The sequence below is a fragment of the Mesoplodon densirostris genome, chromosome 9 (assembly GCF_025265405.1).
Source record: "Mesoplodon densirostris isolate mMesDen1 chromosome 9, mMesDen1 primary haplotype, whole genome shotgun sequence".
NCBI lineage: Eukaryota > Metazoa > Chordata > Mammalia > Artiodactyla > Ziphiidae > Mesoplodon > Mesoplodon densirostris.
In genome coordinates this window covers 67,087,483-67,108,896 of record NC_082669.1, presented here as the reverse complement: position 1 = coordinate 67,108,896, position 21,414 = coordinate 67,087,483, and the positions used below count along the sequence as shown (strand labels likewise).

The 21,414-nt window shown below is 44.0% G+C and overlaps 1 protein-coding gene across 1 annotated transcript in view; it reads left to right on the top strand.

The window, feature by feature from the left end:
• The window catches only part of SCRN1 (secernin 1), a 58,633-nt gene that overhangs the window by 21,770 nt on the left and 15,449 nt on the right, over positions 1–21,414 (top strand). The window contains exons 3-6 of the mRNA XM_060108461.1: positions 9,971–10,152; positions 17,363–17,565; positions 18,595–18,789; positions 20,965–21,130. Coding sequence (XP_059964444.1) covers positions 9,971–10,152; positions 17,363–17,565; positions 18,595–18,789; positions 20,965–21,130 — 746 coding nt within the window. The remainder of the gene's footprint in view (positions 1–9,970; positions 10,153–17,362; positions 17,566–18,594; positions 18,790–20,964; positions 21,131–21,414) is intronic.

Sequence of the window (21,414 nt, the reverse complement as noted above, 5' to 3'; positions counted from 1 at the left end):
CTGAAACAACACTTTGATTTTCATGTGGGCAGATTTAATTTCCCAAAGATGGCTATACCAAATCCCATTCCACATGTACTTCTCACAGTGTGACAGACACGCCTCCACGGAGTGGAGGGTTTATGCCCCCCACCCCTGCCACGAATCTTGGTGAGGACTTCCGATGGCATCATGCAGTGAAGCATGATGGAGGTGATGCTGTGTGACCTCCAGGGCTGGGTCATAAAAGGATTCAGCTTCCACTCGTCTCCCTCTTTTGGAACTCTAGCCCCAAGATCCCAGGCACCATGCTGGGTGGAACCCAAGCGCCCATGTACAGAGACTATGGGGTGGGGCCCACATGGAGAGCCTACAGCTAGTGTCAGCTGCCAGATGTATGAGTGAATGACCTTTCAGTGATTCCAGACCTCAGGCTCTATGGAGTAGAGACACACCATCCCTTCTGTGCCCTGTCCAGATTCCTGACTCATCAAATTCACGAACATAATAAACGGTTGTTTTACACCACTAAATTTGGGGTCTTTTTTTTTTTTTTTTTTTTTTTTTTTTTTGCAGTACGTGGGCCTCTCACTGTTGTGGCCTTTCCCGTTGCGGAGCACAGGCTCCGGACACGCAGGCCCAGCGGCCATGGCTCACGGGCCCAGCCGCTCCGCGGCATGTGGGATCTTCCCGGACCGGGGCATGAACCCGTGTCCCCTGCATCGGCAGGTGGACTCTCAACTACTGCGCCACCAGGGAAGCCCCTTGTGGTCATTTTTTAGTAGCCATAGTAACTACAGTGTTGCACAAAACCTTTTATAAATATGGCTGAAATAAATATTTTAGAAAAAATTTGTTTTCTTTTTTGGGGAATAGGTTAAATCAGTCTGTATTTTACTCTCACGGTTACAATCATTTTAGGAAATAGACTAGATTCCTTTCACTAGTTAACCTATGGTATATTAATGCTCAAATACACTATAGGTTACATTATGTCCCCTTGCATAAATAAGTGCAGCTTGATACATACCAGAGTTAGTCCCTAAGGCAGCCCTGACCTTTTTTCTGAGTTGCATGTTTGTGTTCTGAGTTGCCTCTGCACGTTTCCACATCCAAACTCTGCAGGTAAAATTACTACGGATCCAAAACCAAATTCACTTTCCCCGTCTCATCTGTTCCTCTAACAGCGCTATTGTCTGCTGCATCGTTTAATCTAGAAACCAGACAGAAGTGTTAACCCTCATTTTCCCACTCCTCTGTGGATGCACAGGGGTGGCTGTCACTGAGTCTTGTTGCTTCCTCTCCTGTGTCCCCATCTCCACTCCACGGCCCCCAGCTCATTCACACTCACCCCTATCTCCCTTCTGCTTTAATCTGCTTATTGGTGCCCTGGTCTCTTTCTCCTGAATTCTGTTCCCTGCAGGGTCACCGGAATTTTCTTTCCAGATCACAGCTTTGCTATTGCCTTGTTTAAAAATGTTTGGTTGTTTATAGGACGAGAGTCCAGGCTGATCTGTATGCCATTCACAACTCTTCCTGATTGGCACCCTGCTCACTTTTCTTTCTTTTCTTTTAAATTAATAGACAGTTTCAGAGCAGATTTAAGTTTCCAGAAAAATGAGTATAAGTACAGAGAGTTCTCATATAACCCCTCAACTCCCCCCAACCCCCTGCCTCCCAGTTTCCCCTATTATTAACATTTTGCCCTAATATGGTGCATTTGTTACAATTGATGAGGCTGTACTGATACATTATTATTAACAAAGGCAATAGTTTACATTAAAGTTCACTCTTTGTTATATATTCTATGGGTTCTGACAATTTCTAATATCATGTATCTGTCATACGGAGTAATTCCACTGCCCTAAACATTCTCCGTGTTCTGCCTGGTCATCTCTCCCTTCCCCTAACCCTGGCAACCGCTGATCTTTTCACTGTCTCCATAGTTTTCCCTTTTCTAGAAGGTTATATAGTTGGAATCATATAGTATGTAGCCTTTTCAGATTGGCTTCTTTCACTTACTAATATACATTTAAGGTTCATTCATGTCTCTTCCAGGCTTGATAGAATGTTTCTTTTTAGCTCTGAATAATATTCCATTGTCTGGACGTACCATAATTTATTCTTCCATTCACCTATTGAAGGACATCTTGGTTGCATCCAAGTTTTGGCAATTTTGAATAAAGTTGCTGTAAAATCTGTGCATAGGTTTTTGTATGGACATAAATTTTCAGCTCATTTGGGTAAAGATACTTTTTAGTGTAATTTTACGTTTTGAATAGGTGATATATTGGTGTGGTTCAAAGATTTAATAATATTAAAAGGTTTACAGTAAGCAGTCTTAATCTCCCCTTATTCCTGTCTACCCTGATTCCCATCTTTTATTTATTTATTTGTTTGTTTATTTATTTATTTTTGGCTGCATTGGATCTGTTGCTGCGCACGGGCTTTCTCTAGTTGCAGCGAGCGGGGGCTACTTGTGGTTGCAGTGTGCAGGCTTCTCACTGTGGTGGCTTCTCTTGTTGCGGAACACGGGCTCTAGGTGTGTGGGCTTCAGTAGTTGTGGCACGTGGGCTCAGTAGTTGTGTCTCGCGGGCTCTAGAATGCAGGCTCAGTAGTTGTGGTGCACAGGCTTAGTTGCTCCGTGGCATGTGAGATCTTTCCGGACCAGGGCGCAAACCCGTGTCCCCTGCATTGGCAGGCAGATTCTTAACCACTGTGCCACCAGGGAAGCCCCTGATTCACATCTTATGTAATCCCTTCTATTATTTTCTTGCCCATCTTTTCAGTGTTTTGTGCAAACTACTGCAAATCAATATGGATATGTGGCCTTCTTTTCTTTTTTTGTGAAAGTAGCACATTATATACACTATTCTGAGACTTGATTTTTTTTTAAATATATAATTTCAAACTTACAAAAAGGTCTACAATTTGCTTTTTTTGTTTAGTAACATTTTCTAAAGAGTTTTCTATTGCTGAACATAGAGATTATTATTTTTTTTCTTACAGCTGATAGTAGTCTATTGTGGAGATACTCCAAAATTTATTGAATCACTCCTCTCTTGGTGGATACTTAGACTTTTGGCTGGTCTAGAAAGTACAACCGTGAAGAACATTGTACATAAATCTTTCTGTACATGTGTAGGTACAGTCACTAGATACACTTCCAGATGCAGGATCACTGGGTCATAGGATAAATTTTTTGTAATAATTGATCTCCATAAGAGTTGTACAATTTCCTGCTTACTTTTTTATCCTCATACTTAGTTTTCCTCTCCTCACTTACATGGTAGGCCTCAGCTATGTTGAGCTGCTTGTCATTTCTTGAACAAACAGCACTCTTGCATTTCTCTGTACTTTTGCTCTTTCTATCCCGTGCTAAGAATGTCCTTCCTCTCCCCTCTTGTCATCTACTTGGTAGACTCCTATGCATGCTTCAAGGCCCCAGCACCAGTATCCCCTCCTCCGTCTAGCCTGCCGCCCTTCTATGAACATGTAGCATTTTAAGCGTGTTCTATCATTATAAATCAATTGAAATTTACAGTCACCTGAAACTAGAGGGATGAGTTCTGGCTCAGGAGGCAGGGTCCTGGGTTCTAGTCCTGCCTTCCCCATTTACTGCATCTTGGGCCTTTGAGCCTCTGAGACTCAGTTTCCTCATTTGCCAGAAGGAGATTGTAGCACCCTCTGTGTCTGCCTTCCTGGGTTCTTGTAAAGCATGTATGAGCTAACATGTGAAAGCACTTTGTAAACTCCAAGGAGAACACTGTGCAGAGAGAGGTTTTTTCTTCTTTTGAACAAACAATCGACCAGTGTTGAGAGTTTCTGTAACTGCAGGTGTCAGTTCCCAAACTCCTATCTTTAGCACATGCAAAATCTGCTTTTCAAACTTACTCTTATCCGTTTAATTCCCAAACAGTTACGCCTGTCTCCCTCCCCTGTTTTTGTCCCAAGTACAGAATGATGGGTTCTTTTCCACATTTGGGCCTATGAGCTACAATAACTATAATGTAACTTTCATAATAGTCCTCATTAGCATACATAAGTTTAACTATGAAGAGTGAGAACTTCTCATAAAAACCCATCTATTCCTCAGCCATTTCATGACATTTTAAACATACATAGTCTGCAGTTTCCCTAGAGATGTCCTACATGAGTGTTGCAGTCCCTGGAGTCCATTTTCTGACAATAACCATGTGCAAAAAGTCACTGTGGGACTTCCCTGGCGGTCCAGTGGTTAAGACTCCACGCTTCCACTGCAGGGGACGTGGGTTCAATCCCTGGTCGGGGAACTACGATCCTGCATGCTGTCCGGCGCGGCCAAAAGAAAAAAATAAATAAATAAAATTGTGGGTTTTTTTAAAAAATGGAGGTTTCATTTAAAAAAAGAGTCACTGTGATTGCTCATCTGCCCACCTGCCCACCCCTCCAGCTGGTCCATCCTACCAGGCGGTCTTCTCTTCCAGTTCATCCCCTTTCTTACCCTTCATCTTTCACTCAGTCTGTCCATCGGTCTGCTTGTCCTTCTATCATCTACTCTATGTCCAGTTCACTTTGCTTGAGATGGAGGAATAAGAAATGGGGTCCTCCAGCACAGAGTTCCTCAGTTTCTGAAATTACACTGTACGTTTTTGTTCAGCTGCACAGCTGGCAGATTGGAACATTTTATTTTGTGTTCTTTAGTCTTTCTTCTGTGGATTCTGGGTTTTTAACAACTCCTCATTTGGTTGCAGAGTAGGATGGATAAGTATGTATCAATTTGTGAAATCCCCTGTGTCCTCTCTGAGGATGCTGTACACTGTGCACCACAGAACTCATCTCCCTTTACCTCAGGCCCTGCTTCTCCCTATGGGTAGGGGTGTTGAAGAATCAGATGAATAATTTCCTGGATTATGATGTTCTGTGTGTGCATGGGTGCATTTATGTGTGTGTGGATGCGCATCTGTGCTCACGGATGGGTATAGGTCTATTCTTAAATGGTTAAACCTTCTATTTAAGAAAAAAATGGATCCAACATTAGAATATTTTCCTGGAAGAACAATGGATTTCAGCTACAGTTTACATGAGTCATACTTGGTGCCCAAGAGAGTAATTATACCACAATTTATGGAGACAATTCTTGATAGCCAAGTCAGGTTTGATACATAATATTTTTTGAAAGATTCTCTTATTATTATATATTAAACCTCACCTCCATTTTTCTCTCCTTTAGAATTCATTGTTTCCTTTTCTTTGAAAGTTAGTTTTAATTTATTTTTATTTTCTACTGTATGAAGTTCAGTGTGGGATTAGTATCCTCAGCAAGGCTATACAACTTTCACAATTGGGGTGGGTTTTCAGTAGATCATTTCCCTTTTCTTCCCCCAATGAAAATATTTGCAAGAAGAATAGAAAAGTACCAATTAATGATAGCTGGTGGTGGTGTTAGTAGCATTGTTTAGGTGGTGGCTGTATTTGTGGTGTGTGGGGTATGTGTGTACATGGTGGGGCAGGTAGTGGGTCCTGAATGTTAATTCTGAAGATTATCCCCTACCGCAGGAGAGCACAAGTCATTCTGGAATCAAAGAAATCTGACCAGAGCTCCATGGCCACTAAGTAGATTGTGTGTCTTTCTTCGTGTTTTCCTGTTTTCTTCTCTTCAGCCCCAGGAGCAGGAGTCCCCAGCCTTCTGTGGGGTCAGAGCCTCTCCCTTGCTCCGTGGGAGAATGGCTCGGCAGGGGGCTTCCTTCCATCACATCCCCTTTCCCAATCCTGTTTCTGACGCCAGGCCTTTGCATTGTCCATCCTCAAAGATCTTACAGCTTCGGGGGAATAAAAAGCAGCTCTTCTAAAGTGTGGTCAACATCTTCTTTTGTCTTTGTTTGGACTCATATGAACCTTAAGGGCACATTTTCAAAACCAGTCAAGTAGCAGGCAGGACACTGGAATAAAAAAATTAAAAAACGAACAACCTCAGTGATAATTAACAGTGCTGCTTTAGAGCCACACATTTTCTAAAACTAAAAACTATTTCCCTGAAGCATCCCATTTTCCCTACCTTTGTTTCCCACCCTAAGAAGTCTGGCTGACTCATCAACTCATTTCACAGTGGTTTTCGCTGGTGGTGCCAGGGTTGTGTTCACCATCTGAGTACAGTAGGAAAGGCACAATGATTGCGTTTCGTTAATTGAAACGTCTATTGTGTGAGTGTCTCTATTCCCCTTTCACTGGGTGATATCCAGAAATAGTGTGTGCAGGAATGTGCAAGGGGTAGGCGACAGCATGACGCTGATTTCGCTTTTTCATTTTGGACACCATCACACAAAATAATAAAGGGTTTGCCCTGAAGAAGAGTTGTCATTTGTTTTTGTCTCCGGGGCCTTGTCAAGGTTTATCTTTCCATCCTCCAACCTGGCATGTGTCCCCAGGAGCCACCTGAGAGCGACAAGCCCAGTGCAGGTAATACCTTTAAAACCTCAGTGATGCGCATTAGGCAGGGCTGACATTTAGAAGTGTGCCTCACCACGCCCCCTGCCCTGGGCATTCTTATGTTGCTGTGTGGCCTTGGCCCCCAGAAGTCACACTAGCTGAGAGATTTGTTTCATTAAAGGTTGGGTGGGTGTGGCCACGGGGCAGCAAGACGAACTGCTCCTTTTTCTGAAACCCCCTTGAACAGCTTAATCACCAAAGTGAGGCCAGAACTATCCCTGTCAAGACTGATCTTCTGAGCGGTGAACGTTGTCTCTTTTCTTTTTTTTTCTCATAGAAACTTGGCTAGGACTTCTGACTTTAGAACTCAATTGTTTTTCCAGGCTGAAAGAAAATTTCAGGTACTTTTGGATTTTTTTCCCCAGAGACACCTTTCCTGCTATCTCAAATCCAAACTGGGATTTTAAATAACTGATCTCTTATGAGACCCGTGTGGCCATCCTCCTCACTCCCTCCCACACCTGGGTGTGATTAGACAGATTTCAAACCCAGTGGACCATGTGTGAATTGCAGCCACAGAAGGGCCCTTGTGAGGCCCAGACTTCTGTGGTCCATGACAAAGATGCCCCGAGGGGCCTATGTTGTAGGCTCACTAAGGCTGGGGTGCACACCCACCCACCTCCCGCTCCCCGACCCTGTGGTCTGTGAGGAGATCTGGGGCATCCGCTTGCAGCCTGGTGCTTGGGAGGCACTGATTTAGCCCATCTGGCTAGTTGGGGATCTCCTTCCTTCCTCATGATTCTAAGTTTGGCCTGAAAAGTGTCAGGCTGGCTGCATGTATTTTGGACTCCCACAGAGACCATATGGTCTTTTGCATTCAGTGTTCAACACTTTTATCTGTCGGTACTTATTGAGCTTTTGCAGTCCTGTGACTCAGTGCCATCGTAGCTCCCCTAAGTGGCAGGGTGGAGGACCTCCCTGAACCGTGAACACATTTTTGACATCCCCACCTTTCCCTTCTCAGGCTCTTACCTCTGGCTGGAATACCTCGATGTCTGGCCTACTTTTCAAGGTCAACCTAAATGTCACTCACTTGATAAAAACCTCTGCCCACTTGGTTGTGTTCCCTTTCCTTTGAACCTCTATTATGCTCCCTCCGACCTTTGTTATTCATTTGTTCATTCATTTATCCATTCATTCATTCAAAAAAAGGTTTATTGATGCCTACTATATACCAGGTTTGGGATATGTCATGAAGTAAACAGCAAAGATCTCTCCCTCCTTCCCTTCTGTAATCTCTCAATAGTGCTTACGTTCTAGCTGGTGGAGATAGCATACATAAACAGCAGGTACAGTACGTAAGTCAGTTATATAGTATTTTGGAAGGGTCAAAATGGCATGGAACGGGGAAAGGAAAAGCGAGAGTAGGATCGTGTCGATCAGAGTACACGGGGGGAGGAGGGGACGAGATGCAGTGCATATTAAGCAGACGGGCCTCAGTGACACTTAACTGGAGTTGGCCTGTGGTCATAGTCTGCGTATGTGCCTTCTCCTTTCTCAACTGAAGGGACAGAGACTGTGGGCCTCCTCACTGATTTATCTGCCAGCAGCACTTAACACGAAATGCCTTGTGTGCGGTCATTGCTCTGTAGATACTTGATGAAATGGGAATGAATGTGTCAAGATGAATTTGAGGGCAAATAAAAAGCTCATTTCCTATTTTGCTTTTTTCCTGTCCTTAAAAAAAAAATCCTTTATGATAAATCTGTGCTTAGGAATCTGAGATTCCTTCCCTATTTACTTAGTCTTTTCAAGATAGAGTTTGTCACTGGACCTCAGTGGGTACAGGGGTTTTGGAAAGTATTGATCAATGCTGCTTTTGGCATGAAATAGTACAATTCTAACATATAAACTTCAATTCCATTTCGAAGAGCACAGAGGACCGTAGTTTGTTTACTGCTTTGGCCAGCTTTTTGCTGTAAAAGAATCATTTTTTTAAAACAATAAATAACTTTCGGGAACTGAATAGGGGAAAACATTTCAAGAGTATATTTTACTATCAATTTGCCGTGAAAAACTCAAAGGTCTCTTGACAACCTCCGGGTTTAATTAGCTTTCAGTGTACAAATACTTATCAAATGAAATAACATTATCCCAGTGCAGAGCAATACCTAACGTGGATTGTGAAGATACGGATGTCACGTGACCAGTGAGTGTGCATTTCAGCTCTTACCTGAGGTTTAGAGATGATGGAAAATCAATGCAGAGTAGCTTTCTGGGCTGCATTCAGTCCATATAAGTGGGTCTTGAGTCAAAAAAAAAGATCTAAGGCTGCAGTTGATCCAGTGCTTTCAGGTGCCCAATTTAAAATGCAAATGGCTGCTGTGGCTGATAAATTTCTCCCCTGAGAGCTAAAAAGCTCTGTGTAATTTAGAGCCCTGAGTTCCATACTGCAGCTTCCATGGGAAGAGTATGTGTGTCATAGACTGCTAACGTGTCAGCGTCAGGAGGCTCCTGTGGACAGCCTAGTTTAGTGCTTTTCCAACTGCTCCAGCCGAGTCCTCCCAGGGGCCCGGTATGGGGAGGGGAAAGGCTCTGAGTTATCTATCCCCAGTCCCATGCCTGTTCTTCCATTCACCTCAATACACTTTGACCAGTTTTATTGCCTTTATGCTTTTATGTAAGAGTTTGTATGGAGGAAGTGTTCTGAGGCTAAAAATATCAATACTTGGAAAGAAGTAGCTTGATCTAGATTAGCTCATTCATTTTCCAGGTAAAGACACAGCAGCCTGGAGAAGGTGAGACACAGCTCTAAGTGGTTATGTACTGCAGTTTAACAGCAGTTAGGAATATGCCTCTCTGGGACTGTTTCCTTATATGTCCACCTCATGGGCTTAGTGTGGGAATCAAATGGGACAGACCAGGAAGCACAATGGATAAGAGAGTGTACATTTAATGCGTTAGTTAAATGTAAAGTATCACTATCATTTTCTCTTTTCTACCACTTAGAGCAATCATGTGGGTTGTCAAACTGTGTTCCAGGGAGCCCTAGGGATCATTGCAGGAAGCTTAGGGGACCTCTTTTCTTCAGACAAAGCATCTTTCCTTTTATCTGCTTTCTATGTTAGGCACTAGGTAAAGTTTCTTTTATAGATAGGACTCTATAACTTTTAAAATGTTTGAAAACCACTGATCTAGAAGGAGTTTTACAAATAAATAGCTATGCTTGTTTGAAATGCTGGTGGCCATCTGTGCCCACTGAAATGGCTAGATACAGAATATTCAGGGCAGAGATTGCTTGAATACCTGGTTCGAGAAAATGGACTGCTGTAGATGTAAACATTATGCACAGATTGGCCTGAACCAAAGAGACAGAAAACTGATTGAGTGATAAGACTGACACTCACTGTGGAAACCTTTGAGCTGCTTTGAGACGTGGTGTTTTTTAAGTCTGGGTGTTCCCAAGGCCTTTTATTTCTTGGCTCTGTTTGTAACCGATGCGGTGGTTTAATGTAAGTACCAAGGTGAAAACTAAGTGTACCTGACAGGTGATGGCACTTTCTTTCCTGTCTTCATTTTTTAGTGCACTTACATTTCAATCGACCAAGTTCCCAGGACCCATGCCATCGTGATAAGCAGACCTGCCTGGCTTTGGGGGGCAGAAATGGGAGCCAATGAACATGGAGTGTGCATAGCCAATGAAGCCATCAATGCCAGAGAGCCAGCCGCTGAAACAGAAGCCTTACTGGGGATGGATCTGGTCAGGTACTGCCTGGTGATTCTTTGAAACAACTGCCCAGAACAGGTGGGGTGTGGGGATGGGATTTATCTCCCTCCAGACCTCATACTTCATAGCGCAATCCTTTCAAAGAAGACTTGTGCCTTTTGATATAAACTTGGAGGTGATGGAAAAAAGAATAGATTACAATGGAGTATTATTCAGCAATAAAAAAATGAAGTACTGATACCTGCTATAACATGATGAATCTTGAAAACGTTATGCTAAGTGAAAGAAGTCAGACACAAAAGGCCATTATTGTATGATTCCATTTACATGAAGTATCCAGAATAGGCAAATTCATAGAAGCAGAAAGTAGATTAGTGGTTGCCTGGGGTTGGAGTGGAGGATGGGGAGTGATTCCTAATGGATATGGTGCTTCTTTTTGGGGTGTTGGAATGTTCTAAATTTAGATTATGGTGATAGTTGCACAACTTTATGAATATACTAAAGACCACTGAACTACACTTTTAAATGGATGAAGTTTATGGTCTTTGAAATGTATCTATCTAATAATATATAAAAATAAAAAGAATATATAAAAAATACATAGAAGATAAAGGAATAAAGAACAGAAATCACTTCCCTCCTTTCCCCTCTAAGTCTTGGTCGTCTTTTCTTCCTTTCCCTCCCCTTCCAGCCACAGTGTAACAGAGGGAAGCGGACGTGTAAGCTCGGCAGGATGGGGGTCTCTGTCGGCTTGTTCACTACTGCGTCACAAGCACTAGGGGTTGTGTGCCTGGCACGTAGTGGCTGACCAACGACTGAGTTTGGAAAGAATGACTAAAGTAGATGGTGGGTGGGAAAGAAACAGCGTTCTGAAATGGCTTCCTTTTTTCTGAAATACTGAAATGCAATAGAGTAATGGCCTGCTTGAAAGACGACTGGGCTGGGAGCTGGAGGTCTTGGTCTTCAGTGTGGATACTTGTCACTTGTCCGATGTGAGGCCTAGCTTGGGTGACCTCCAGAGAGCTTCCCACATGTAACATCCTATAAAAAGGAATAGAGGTTTTTACATCTTGTAGGTTTTGTAGGGAGACATTGCACATCTACACAGAGACCTCCGTGGCCCATAGCTTCTTCCAGCGGATGGACAGGTCTGCTTGTGACACCCCTTTGATGCCATATTGCCTTTATACCTTCCTCACCCTTCCTTACGCTTCCTGGTTGTTATAAACTCAGAAGGAGCAGGTTCCCTGAGCTGGAGAAAAGGAGGGAAAAGCCTTATATTTATAATCAGTTTTCTCTTGATCAACAGAGTGAAATGGATAGAATAACAACAAGTGTTGAGCTTATGTTTTGACAGTGGTCCCAGTATTTTTACCTCCGTGCTTAATAGAAATCCTAAAAATGAAGTTAACAATGAAAAATAATGTCCCTTTTATGCCTTGTTCATAACCTTGCATTTTGAGTTATCATTGACTTTATGGCAGGGGATTTATAGAACTGGCAAAAACTACCATTTAAACAGCTGATTTCTAAGGGACGACAGAAAAGAATTTTTTAAAAAAATTTCTTCAAAGCCTCTGATGTATCTTCTCAAGTTCATCAACCTATAAGACAATGAGAGTTACTGAATATATGCTTTGTGCTAGACTCTGTGGGCACATGAAGAAGCTCAAAAACTTCAAAGAGATTTTAGTCTGGTTGCAGGGAGAAGACAGATAATTGAGCAATGCAAGATTTTAAGACCAATTTAAGATGACGGAAGGAGAGGTGTGTCTCAGGCAATCTGAGATTTGTAGCCACACGAATGGCACAGAATCCCAGGCCCTCAGCAAACACCCCTGGTTGTTCAGAGATGATAATGGACGGAGTCTGTTTAGGAATGCTTCGAGAAGAAGATACCTGTGACCTGGGTGTACAACACTGCGGGATGTAGACCGAGAAGATATACTTGGCACATAATTGGGGTTGTGATCGTTACCAAGGTCTGGACACTAACAAGTGTCAGGAGTAGATTATAGGGTGAATTTAACCATAGTCATTTAACTTTAACTCCTTCCCTGGCCACCCACGTCCAGTTATGACAATAAAAAAGCAGCTATGTGAAGAGGACCCTGCCGCAGGTGTCTGCACCTTGAGTGGCTCTTTGTGAGTTCAGGGTCTCAGCTTTATACAAGCTATGATCAGTTCAGCCAAGCCCAGTCGGATAGTGAGGGGCCAGTTCATACTAACCGAATGCTAAAAGTGACCCCTGAGCCAGAAGGCCTCCTAGATCAATGTCTCAGAGGCTCCCAGGTATGGGTGCTGAAGCACCACAGAGCACTGTTTGAGTAGCAAGATTCCAGAGCAGTGGGTCTCAAAGTGTGGTTGGTGACCCAGTAGCTCTGGCATCACCTGGAAAGTTGTTTGAAATGTAGATTCTGGGTCCCCACCACAGACCTCCTGAATCAGCAACTCTGGCGGGGGTGGGACCAGCAATCCGTGCTTGAACGCGCCCTCCCGGTGCTTCCGATACACATGAAGCCTTGAGAACTGGGGCGCTAGAGGAAAATTTCAATCCGTGAGCTGTGTTCTCTCAATTTGGGCTCAGTATCTCCAAGGTATTGCTGTTGGAGGAGTCACTACTTCCTCTGTCTGTGCTTGTCTGCTGTGCTTGGATGCCAGTTCTTTCCTGGACCACTCCTGGGAGAGCAAGCTCTTTGCATTTTACACTCTATTTCTAGTGCTTGCTAGACCTGGGGTTGATTATTAAAAGATTATATAGGGCCAGCTGCCCCTCTATGGATTCTGATCTTTTGTGCTTTCCAACAGCACATCAAATCCAGCCTCAGTCCAAAGGGATGTTAAGTGAACGTTGGTAGCACTTTATTGGGCACTGAGTTTCAGATAAAAGTATAATTTGTATGTGTTTCCTAGAGGTTTGCTGTGGGAATTCAAGCATTAGGCAATGCTGGGTTTTTTGTTTTTTTGTTTTTTTTTTTTGCGGTACGCGGGCCTCTCACTGTTGTGGCCTCCCCCGTTGCGGAGCACAGGCTCCGGATGCGCAGGCTCCGGATGCGCAGGCCCAGCGGCCATGGCTCACGGGCCCAGCCGCTCCGCGGCATATGGGATCCTCCCAGACCGGGGCACGAACCCGTATCCCCTGCATCGGCAGGCGGACTCTCAACCACTTGCGCCACCAGGGAGGCCCGGCAATGCTGTTTTTATACTTCATTTTCAGTTTATGTTTATGATGTTAAGTCACATCTACTTTCGATCCACTGATCTCTGTGTCAACGAAACCCTTTCTCCAGGGAAGAGGCACATAAACACATATACGCCATTTCTGCATGTTTCAGGAGGTTGGTACCAAGTAAAAAGAAGCTGAATGGAGCTAGCCTAAAAAATGGGAATTTATTTTCTGGAGGTCAGGGCTCTCTTACAATCCAAGGTCTGTCTCTCACGATAATGCATCTTGGCCTCTTGGATGAGGACTAGAAAGCTCTTAGAACTCATTCATCAGTGGCATTCTGGTAAATGTTTAATAACCAGACTGGGGTGGGATGGTGGGGGGAAGCTCTGATTTGTAGCCTTTTCCAGTTTCCGTGGTGTAAATACTCCCACGATGACTGATTTCAGGCTACCAATGGTTTAACAACTAGATCGAAATTCTTGATATAGAACAGTCTGCTCCAAGCTGGCACAGCTGGCCCCAGTGCGTCACTGCATTCATTCAGTGTTTCACACCTCTTCTTCCCTTTGCATGACTGCTCTATTCTCTTCTTTTTCTGTAGACTGACTTCTGCTGCTCCGTTTGGGTTTAACTTTGTCAGTAAAACCCAGTCCATCCCAATATTTTAGAGCATCTTATAATTCTGGACACTTTCCATCAGACCCTCAGCATATAAAAAGACACAAAAGTCCTTGAAAAGAGGCCAGTGTAATCACTGGAAAGGGCCAAGAGTTGTCTTTAGGTTGTGGGGAGTGTGAGGACCCACAGGTGACCTGAAAGGGGGCCCAGCCAGTGTCTGTAGGAGGAAAGAACCTGTGGATTAGAATTACTGTTTCGCGAACACTATTATATGATGCGTCTTGCATAGAATATTTCATTTAACTTTGACAGCAATCCAGTGAAGTGGGTCTGATTACTTCTGTTTGGTAGACAGGAAATTGAGGTTAAGGGACTTGCCCGAGGCTTTGACAGAGCCTGGTGTACCGGGGCCCGCTCCCCTCAGGGAGGCGACCCCTGTCTGTACTAGATCGCAGGTTACTTCTCCTTTCCAGGAGCCAGGAAGCTCTGGATATCAAGAGATGGAGGTTAGTCAAAAGGTTTCCCACATCCTTCTTCCAAATCAGTACAGCCCTTAGCATCTACTTTTTCCCCTCCTGCTTCTATCCTCTGGCTAGAGGCTGGGAATCGTTCGATGTCCAAAAAATCATGAACCAAGAGGGGCCTTGCAGACCCCTGGATTTGCGGGGGAGAAGGAAGATTATTTATATCTACATCCCTATAGGAACACCAAGCTCATCCTTAAAAGGGGAGGGGAGTTGACTATTTTTATGACTTTCCCCAGGGCAGTGATTATATATCCACGGTAAATCTAGTTATAACTTAGTTTTACCTAATTGGGATTCAAAGGCACAGGGGTCTCCCTAATTAATGGAGACATAGGTGTCAAAAAGACAAGCAAGCCGAGTTTCTAAACATGAGGGCTTGCATTAGGGGAGTGCACACGGTGCTCATCTTCCTTACTGAGCTGTGCTAACCTTTCAGGAATGGGCACAGTGAGCTTGACATATCAGTGAAAAGGTCATGGGCCCCAAAGAGGGATTTTCTCCAGGATTTCCCATAAAAAATAAGGATCTGAATTTGGGAGCATCTAACTCCAAGATCCAGAAAAACCTGGACCAAGCACACCCTAGGAAGGATTTGAATTTCACTGAAGGTTGATGTCAGAGCGAGACTCTAACATTGGCCCAGTTAATTTCATTCCTTTTCCTGCTCCAGTCAAGCGCATAATGAGGTGTAGCACCCGAAGTGAAAGTAGGCATGGGGGCCAGCAAGGCTCTGTTCTCATTTTGCATCAGATGAATCTGCCTCATCTAGGAGGGGAAACTGTCATGAAAAGCTTAAAACAGGCCTCAGTGTTGGGAGACTCGTGGCCTGGATCACCATAGCCTGGTGCATTTGTACCTCTGAGTCTCAGGCGGAGAAGGTGTGACCCACTGTCATTCACAGCTCTGGCCGTTGTCCTGTTCTCAGCCCATGGCAGAGAGACTGCAAGGGAATGGTCAGGTGGGACAAAGGTGTATCTTCTCCCCATGGTCCTGGCATGAGGGGTATAATCAGAATCGTGTCTGTGGATGCGCGCTGAGGCGCCCCTGCAGATGCCGTGCAGAGGGCATCAAAGTCAGTCTGGGAGGGCACGTGTGTTGGAATCTCAGCGTGGGACCCAAACAGGCAGAACAGCAGGAGAGTAAGTTAGAAACTGCACAAGAGAAGTCACAGCTTCCAGAGGTGGCACTATCGCCCCGGCTGGGTATTCACAGGCTCCTAGCACACATTTGCATGGATAAGTTGGGGCCCTGCAAAGGCCCTGGGCACAGGGTTCTCCCTGGAATACGTACATAAGACGGTGTAGCCAGGGGCCACCAGAGACCTGTGGAAAGCAGGCCCCCTCCTGTGTGCCCAGCTCTGGGCTGTGAGAGGTACTCACAGCACACTTGTTTGCTCTGGATCCTCAAGGTAAGGTGAGCACTTATTTCCTCTACTCATTTTTGGAGAAGATGGCACTGACCAACAGAAGAGTCCACTAATTCCATCTTCTAACGAGTTTATTCTTTTATCACTCCCATGAAGTCTCAGGCTTCAGCTTCTCAAAGCATTGCCTTGTCACCAGTCTCCCTAAAGAAGCTTAAATTGAGAAACGCCAAATGAATTGATATACAATTACCTATGAAAATAAGCCTCTTGCAAAGATAAGACCAGAGCACAGAGTTGCATTATCCGGCAGCACAGTGAAACGTCCCTTCAGGAAGAATCAAGCTGGGTGAATTTTAATAATGATTGCATCTCAAGTTGAGAACTCACCCAGGACTGGCCTCTGCTATCATCTTAGCAGGCTCATTGCTCTGTTCTGTGCTTCTGCCACCAGAATTACAAGTTGAATGAAGAGATGAATAAATAGACATTTACCGGGCACCCATTACATGCCATCTGCTTTCAAATCAGCCTGAGAGGGAAGTAGTACTGTTTTCACTTTACAGATGAGAAAATCAAGGTTTGGAAAGTTTACCCCCGGTGGATAGCAGAACCAGAATTAGAACTGAGGTCCCTTTATGTCTGAGTCATTTGTTTTTCTACCACAGTGTGGCTATGTCTGGAAACTTACTGATCACATACTTGGTGCTGGGCCCTAGAGCCATGTATTTTCATGTTCATTGTCTCATAAAACCCATCCTCATAGTACTCAGTGATGTGGGTATTTATTTTACAGGTGACATAAAACTGAAGTTCAAGTATATTAAGGAACTTGCTCAGGGTCACACAGAGGGCAGTCTCTGTGCCTGCTTTAAGGGGTCCATTAATTGGAAGGGCTGGGAGGGGACTGCTGTTTCACTTTGAAAGAAATATGTCCTTTTGGATGACTGAAGCTGTAAGCCACACCAGTAGAGGTGTGCTGACACGTAGGAGGAGAATATGTAGAGAAAGGACTGATCATGTACGAACCAGCCGCCCATTGCTAATGAGATCGTGAGTGAATTATATGCACAGGGGACAATGGCTGGCTGTGGAGCACTTTTATTACTAATCAAAGCATCTGGTGTAGAATAATAGAGGTCAAGGCTGGACTGGGCAGAGGTTTCCTTTTGCCCAGAGGCAGGAGGGAGAACAAGCCACAGAGAGGGGGTCTTGCTAAGGGCTGCAACTGAGCTGACCAGCTCCAGGGGAGTCAGAATTAGAAAAGAGAAAGAGAGGTGGCTGAGCTTCCTTTCAAGAGGGAGAAGCCACTGGGCTCCTGACTCCTGTCTCTCTATGCAAGGGGGGCGTCCAAAGACAGAAAACGCCCCCATGATTTTGAACCGAATGTGTGACAGTTGTGTGTCTGAGTTCAAGTGCTGTTTATCTGTTTGCGTGTTGGCTTGAGTTCTTAACATAGTTACACACGTTGGCGTTCTTCATAACTCAGCCCCGTCCCAGCCTTTGGTTCCTATGCTGATAATGAGGCGGTGAGGAATGACAGAGGTATGCTTCTGGTTTTCTTACTTCAGGCTTGGTTTAGAGAGAGGGGCAACAGCTAAAGAAGCCTTAGATGTCATCGTCGCCTTGTTGGAAGAACATGGCCAAGGCGGGAATTATTATGAAGATGCAAACTCCTACCACAGCTTCCAAAGTGCATATCTGATCGTGGACAGTGAGGAAGCCTGGGTGCTGGAGACCGTGGGGAGGTACTGGGCTGCGGAGAGAATCACAGGTGAGTGGGGTGGCCGGTGGAGAGTTTCGAGGACAGGAAAAGCTGAGGCCACAGTGCCTGGACTTAGAGAAGTCATGCTGCTGTTGCAGACCCTCTGTGCTTCATGTGTAGGCTCTGGAGTGCCTCTCATTTCTGGGCTTCTGCTTCTAGAGAGGAACGGGAGTTTCCTGAGCCTGGAGTGAAGGATGTCAATGCTTGGGAAGCACACACCTGACATTTCATATTGACTGTTTGCCTGGGGGCAGGTCCCAATTCTTAGTTACAGAAACAGAGTCCCAGAGATTTTTCTCAACCTCATGCACACCCGTGTGCACACACATGCACCCAGACACATGTATATTTGCACTCATATTCCATTAATTTAAAACAATTCGTTATCGGGGATTCCCTGGTAGTCCAGTGGTTAGGACTCTGTGCTCTCACTGCCAGGGGCCCGGGTTCAATCCCTGGTCGGGGAACTAAGATCCCATAAGCCGTGCAGTGTGGCCTAAATTAATAAATAAATAAATAAAACAATTCATTATCAGGGCTACTGTGTTTTTCTAAATGTTGGGACCTGAAAAAAAATTTGAATGAAGAAGTATCATATTTTATTTTATTTTTTAAAAAACTATATATATATTTGAGCAGAGGGCAGTAGTCTAAACTGTTCCTTCAGGTGGAGTCAGACTAAATTGGGGAGGAGGAATCTCTGGAGCTGCGACGTTCATGAGTCTTGTTAGTAGCACAGCGCCTCTTTCAAAGAACCTTTCACTTTTCTCGTGAGTCGTAAATGCTTGGGGTTTACTTCGCCAGATCAAGTGACTGTTGCTCATTGAAAATGTGATAAAATGTGTCAGGAGTGGTCACACCTCCTGGGAAATCTTAAAAGAGAACCAAGGATCATCTGTTTCTCTCTTCAGAAACAGAATCCATTCCTCCCTATACTTAGAGTCAAGTTGCAGGGGAGAGATGCCCTGTAAATTTCCATTTCTTGATTAAGTCTTTGTAAGTCTATTTCTAAATAACTGGGATTTGCACTCTCTACAGAGGGAGTCAAGTGCATTTGCAATCAGCTTTCGCTCACGACTAAGATCGACGCAGAGCATCCTGAACTCAGGAGTTATGCTCAGAGTCAAGGCTGGTGGACGGGAGAGGACGAGTTCAATTTTTCTGAAGTTTTTTCTCCAGCTGATGACCATCTAGCCTGCTGTGCAGGCAAAGACAGCTTAGAAAAGCAAGAAGGTGAGTTAGTGTATCCCTTACAATTCTCCCTCTCATACCCTTTGTCTTGCAGCTATTTCAGAGACCTTGTTTGAACTTAGGAGAATGAGCAGAGAGGAAGAATAGAGAAGAGACCTTGTATATAGAGACCGACTTGTGCTAAAGTCCTTGCTGTGCAGGCAGGATGACAACTTGCATTTATTTTTACATGATGCCTTCCCATCATGGATGTTTCCTTTTCCTGTTTCTCCCTTAAATGCTGATGTCATTATGCTTGTCTTTTTGATACTTATTCCAGCCTTGCTTATACCTCAGCATTTGTATATTTGACTTATCTTCTTCATGTATTTTCCTCTCCCGTTAGCCTGCTGAGTCTTGACATCAGGGGTGTTGTCTTTTACTCATCTTAGGATCCCGTTGTAAGGCTTGTTATAGTCCTTTGTTCCATGAACATTTGTTGAGTCAGATTGTTGAACTGAATTCCTTTCATGAACCCTGTATCTTCCACCCAGTATTGACTTAGTCAGAATCCATGTTTAGGTAAATGTGGGTGACTGGATAGCTTGTTACTTTTATGCATGAGTGGAAAACCCTTCCACATAAACACAGTGGCCACATTTTATATTTACCGTTGGTCATTTAGAACAGGAGTTGGCAAACTATAACTTGTTGGCTGCTGCCTGTTTTGCAAATACAATTTCATTAGAACACAGCCACACCCATTTATTTACCTATTGCTTATGGCTACTTCCATGCTACATGGCAGAGTTGAGCAGTTGCGACAGGTAAGTTATGGCAGAGATTATAGGGCCCATAAGCTTAACATATTTCCTATCTGGTTCTTTAAGAAAAAGTTGGCTGACTCAATCTAGAAGAACGCTTTAGGACTTCTGCTATAGAACTTAATTAATATATTCTGGGTAGGAAGGTAAGAAAGTATCCATTTACAAATGGGAACTTTATAAAAAACCCTAAAAGTTTTTAACTTAAAAAACCTAGCTTGGTAAAAGCATATAATACCAGTTGTAAGGTAGTCCTGCCAAAATATCAAACGTAAACCTGATGAAGCTTCTGGATCTAGCTACTAGTTTATCAGAAATACAGAGGATGGAGGAAAATATTCAAAACACCATCTGCAAAGTCCGTCTTGCAAAGTCCAGAGTGTGAGAAACTCAGGAGAAATGGCCCAACAAATAAAATGCAAGGGGCAAAATTGAGACGCAGTGACTAAAAGAGTTTTAAGAGACATTATCAACCTGCTGGATGCTGGCTTAAATCAGTAAACTCATTTATGAAACAGTGAGGAAGTTTGGACCCTGGATAGTTGAAGAACAGAAGGACTTACTGTTAATATTTTTAGGTGTGATATGTTACTCACAGAGATTTACAAAGAGGATGTGAGTCGTGGTAGTGAAGTTTAAGGCACCTTTTCTCTATGTGATGCTCTGATTTGACCTTTGTGAACACTGAAAAAATAGTGTTTCAAAGAATTATAAACAGGGAGAAAACGTAGAACCAGGATCCTGTGTAGTAAAAGATTTGTTAGTCTGTTTATCTGAAGTCAGAGCCAATAGTCCTCATGGCTCTAAATATTCTAAATACTTCTCTGTGTATATTTCCCACTGCAGGGAGGTCATTCTCCAAATATAGTATTGACTCTAACCAGCAAGATTGTACCAGAGAGCTTGCTTGGTGCACTGCATAGATTACATGCTTTCTTATGAATATCATTCTGTTGCATACTGTACTAGTTGAGGAATTGCTAAGTGCTGTAACACAGAGACCCCAGAGTAATGTGGCTTAAAGAAAATGGAAATTTATTTCTCTCCCATGTTACAGTCCAGATGTATATGGACAGTCCAGGGTGGGTGGGTTATTCTGCCTCAACACATGACTTCCTTTTGTGGTCCACTCACTGGCATCTCCCAGCCAGCAGGAAGGGAGGGAAAAAAGTGAAGGGCAAACATTCCTTTTTATGGATGTAATGGGGAAGTTGCACACATAATTCCTGCTCACCTCCCGTTGGTCAGGAACTATCATGTGACCACATCTAGCCACAAGGGAAGCTGGGAAATATAGTCCCTACTTGGGCAGTTCTGTTCCCAGATGTAATTTCAGGGGTTCTGTTACTAAAAAGGGAAAGGACTGATGGATTTTGGTTACAGCTTGCCTCCTCTCTCTCTCTTTTCTTTACAGAAAGCATCACTGTGCAGACTATGATTGACGTCTTACGGGACAAAGCCAGTGGCGTCTGTATAGACTCCGAGTCTTTCCTTACCACAGCCAGTGTAGTGTCTGTCCTGCTTCAGAACAGAAGCTCGCCATGCATTCACTACTTCACTGGGACCCCAGATCCTTCCAGGTTTGTCTGAGACACAGTCACACAGGTGGCAAGCGTGTGCTTCCCTTGAGAGCTCACCCAGTAATCACACACTGAGTTCCTGCACCTCCTGCTGTATAGCTGAGTCACGTTTTTTAGTCATCTCACCATGGCCAGTGCAGCACAAAGAGCTGTGATGAAGGGAAGTTCTTGGCTTTTGTCACATAGCGTTCATCACAATCACGGAAGCAAATTGTTTTAAATTCAACAAACATTTATTAATATATGTTATGGGCCAGGCATTGTGCTGTATTTGAGGGATGCAA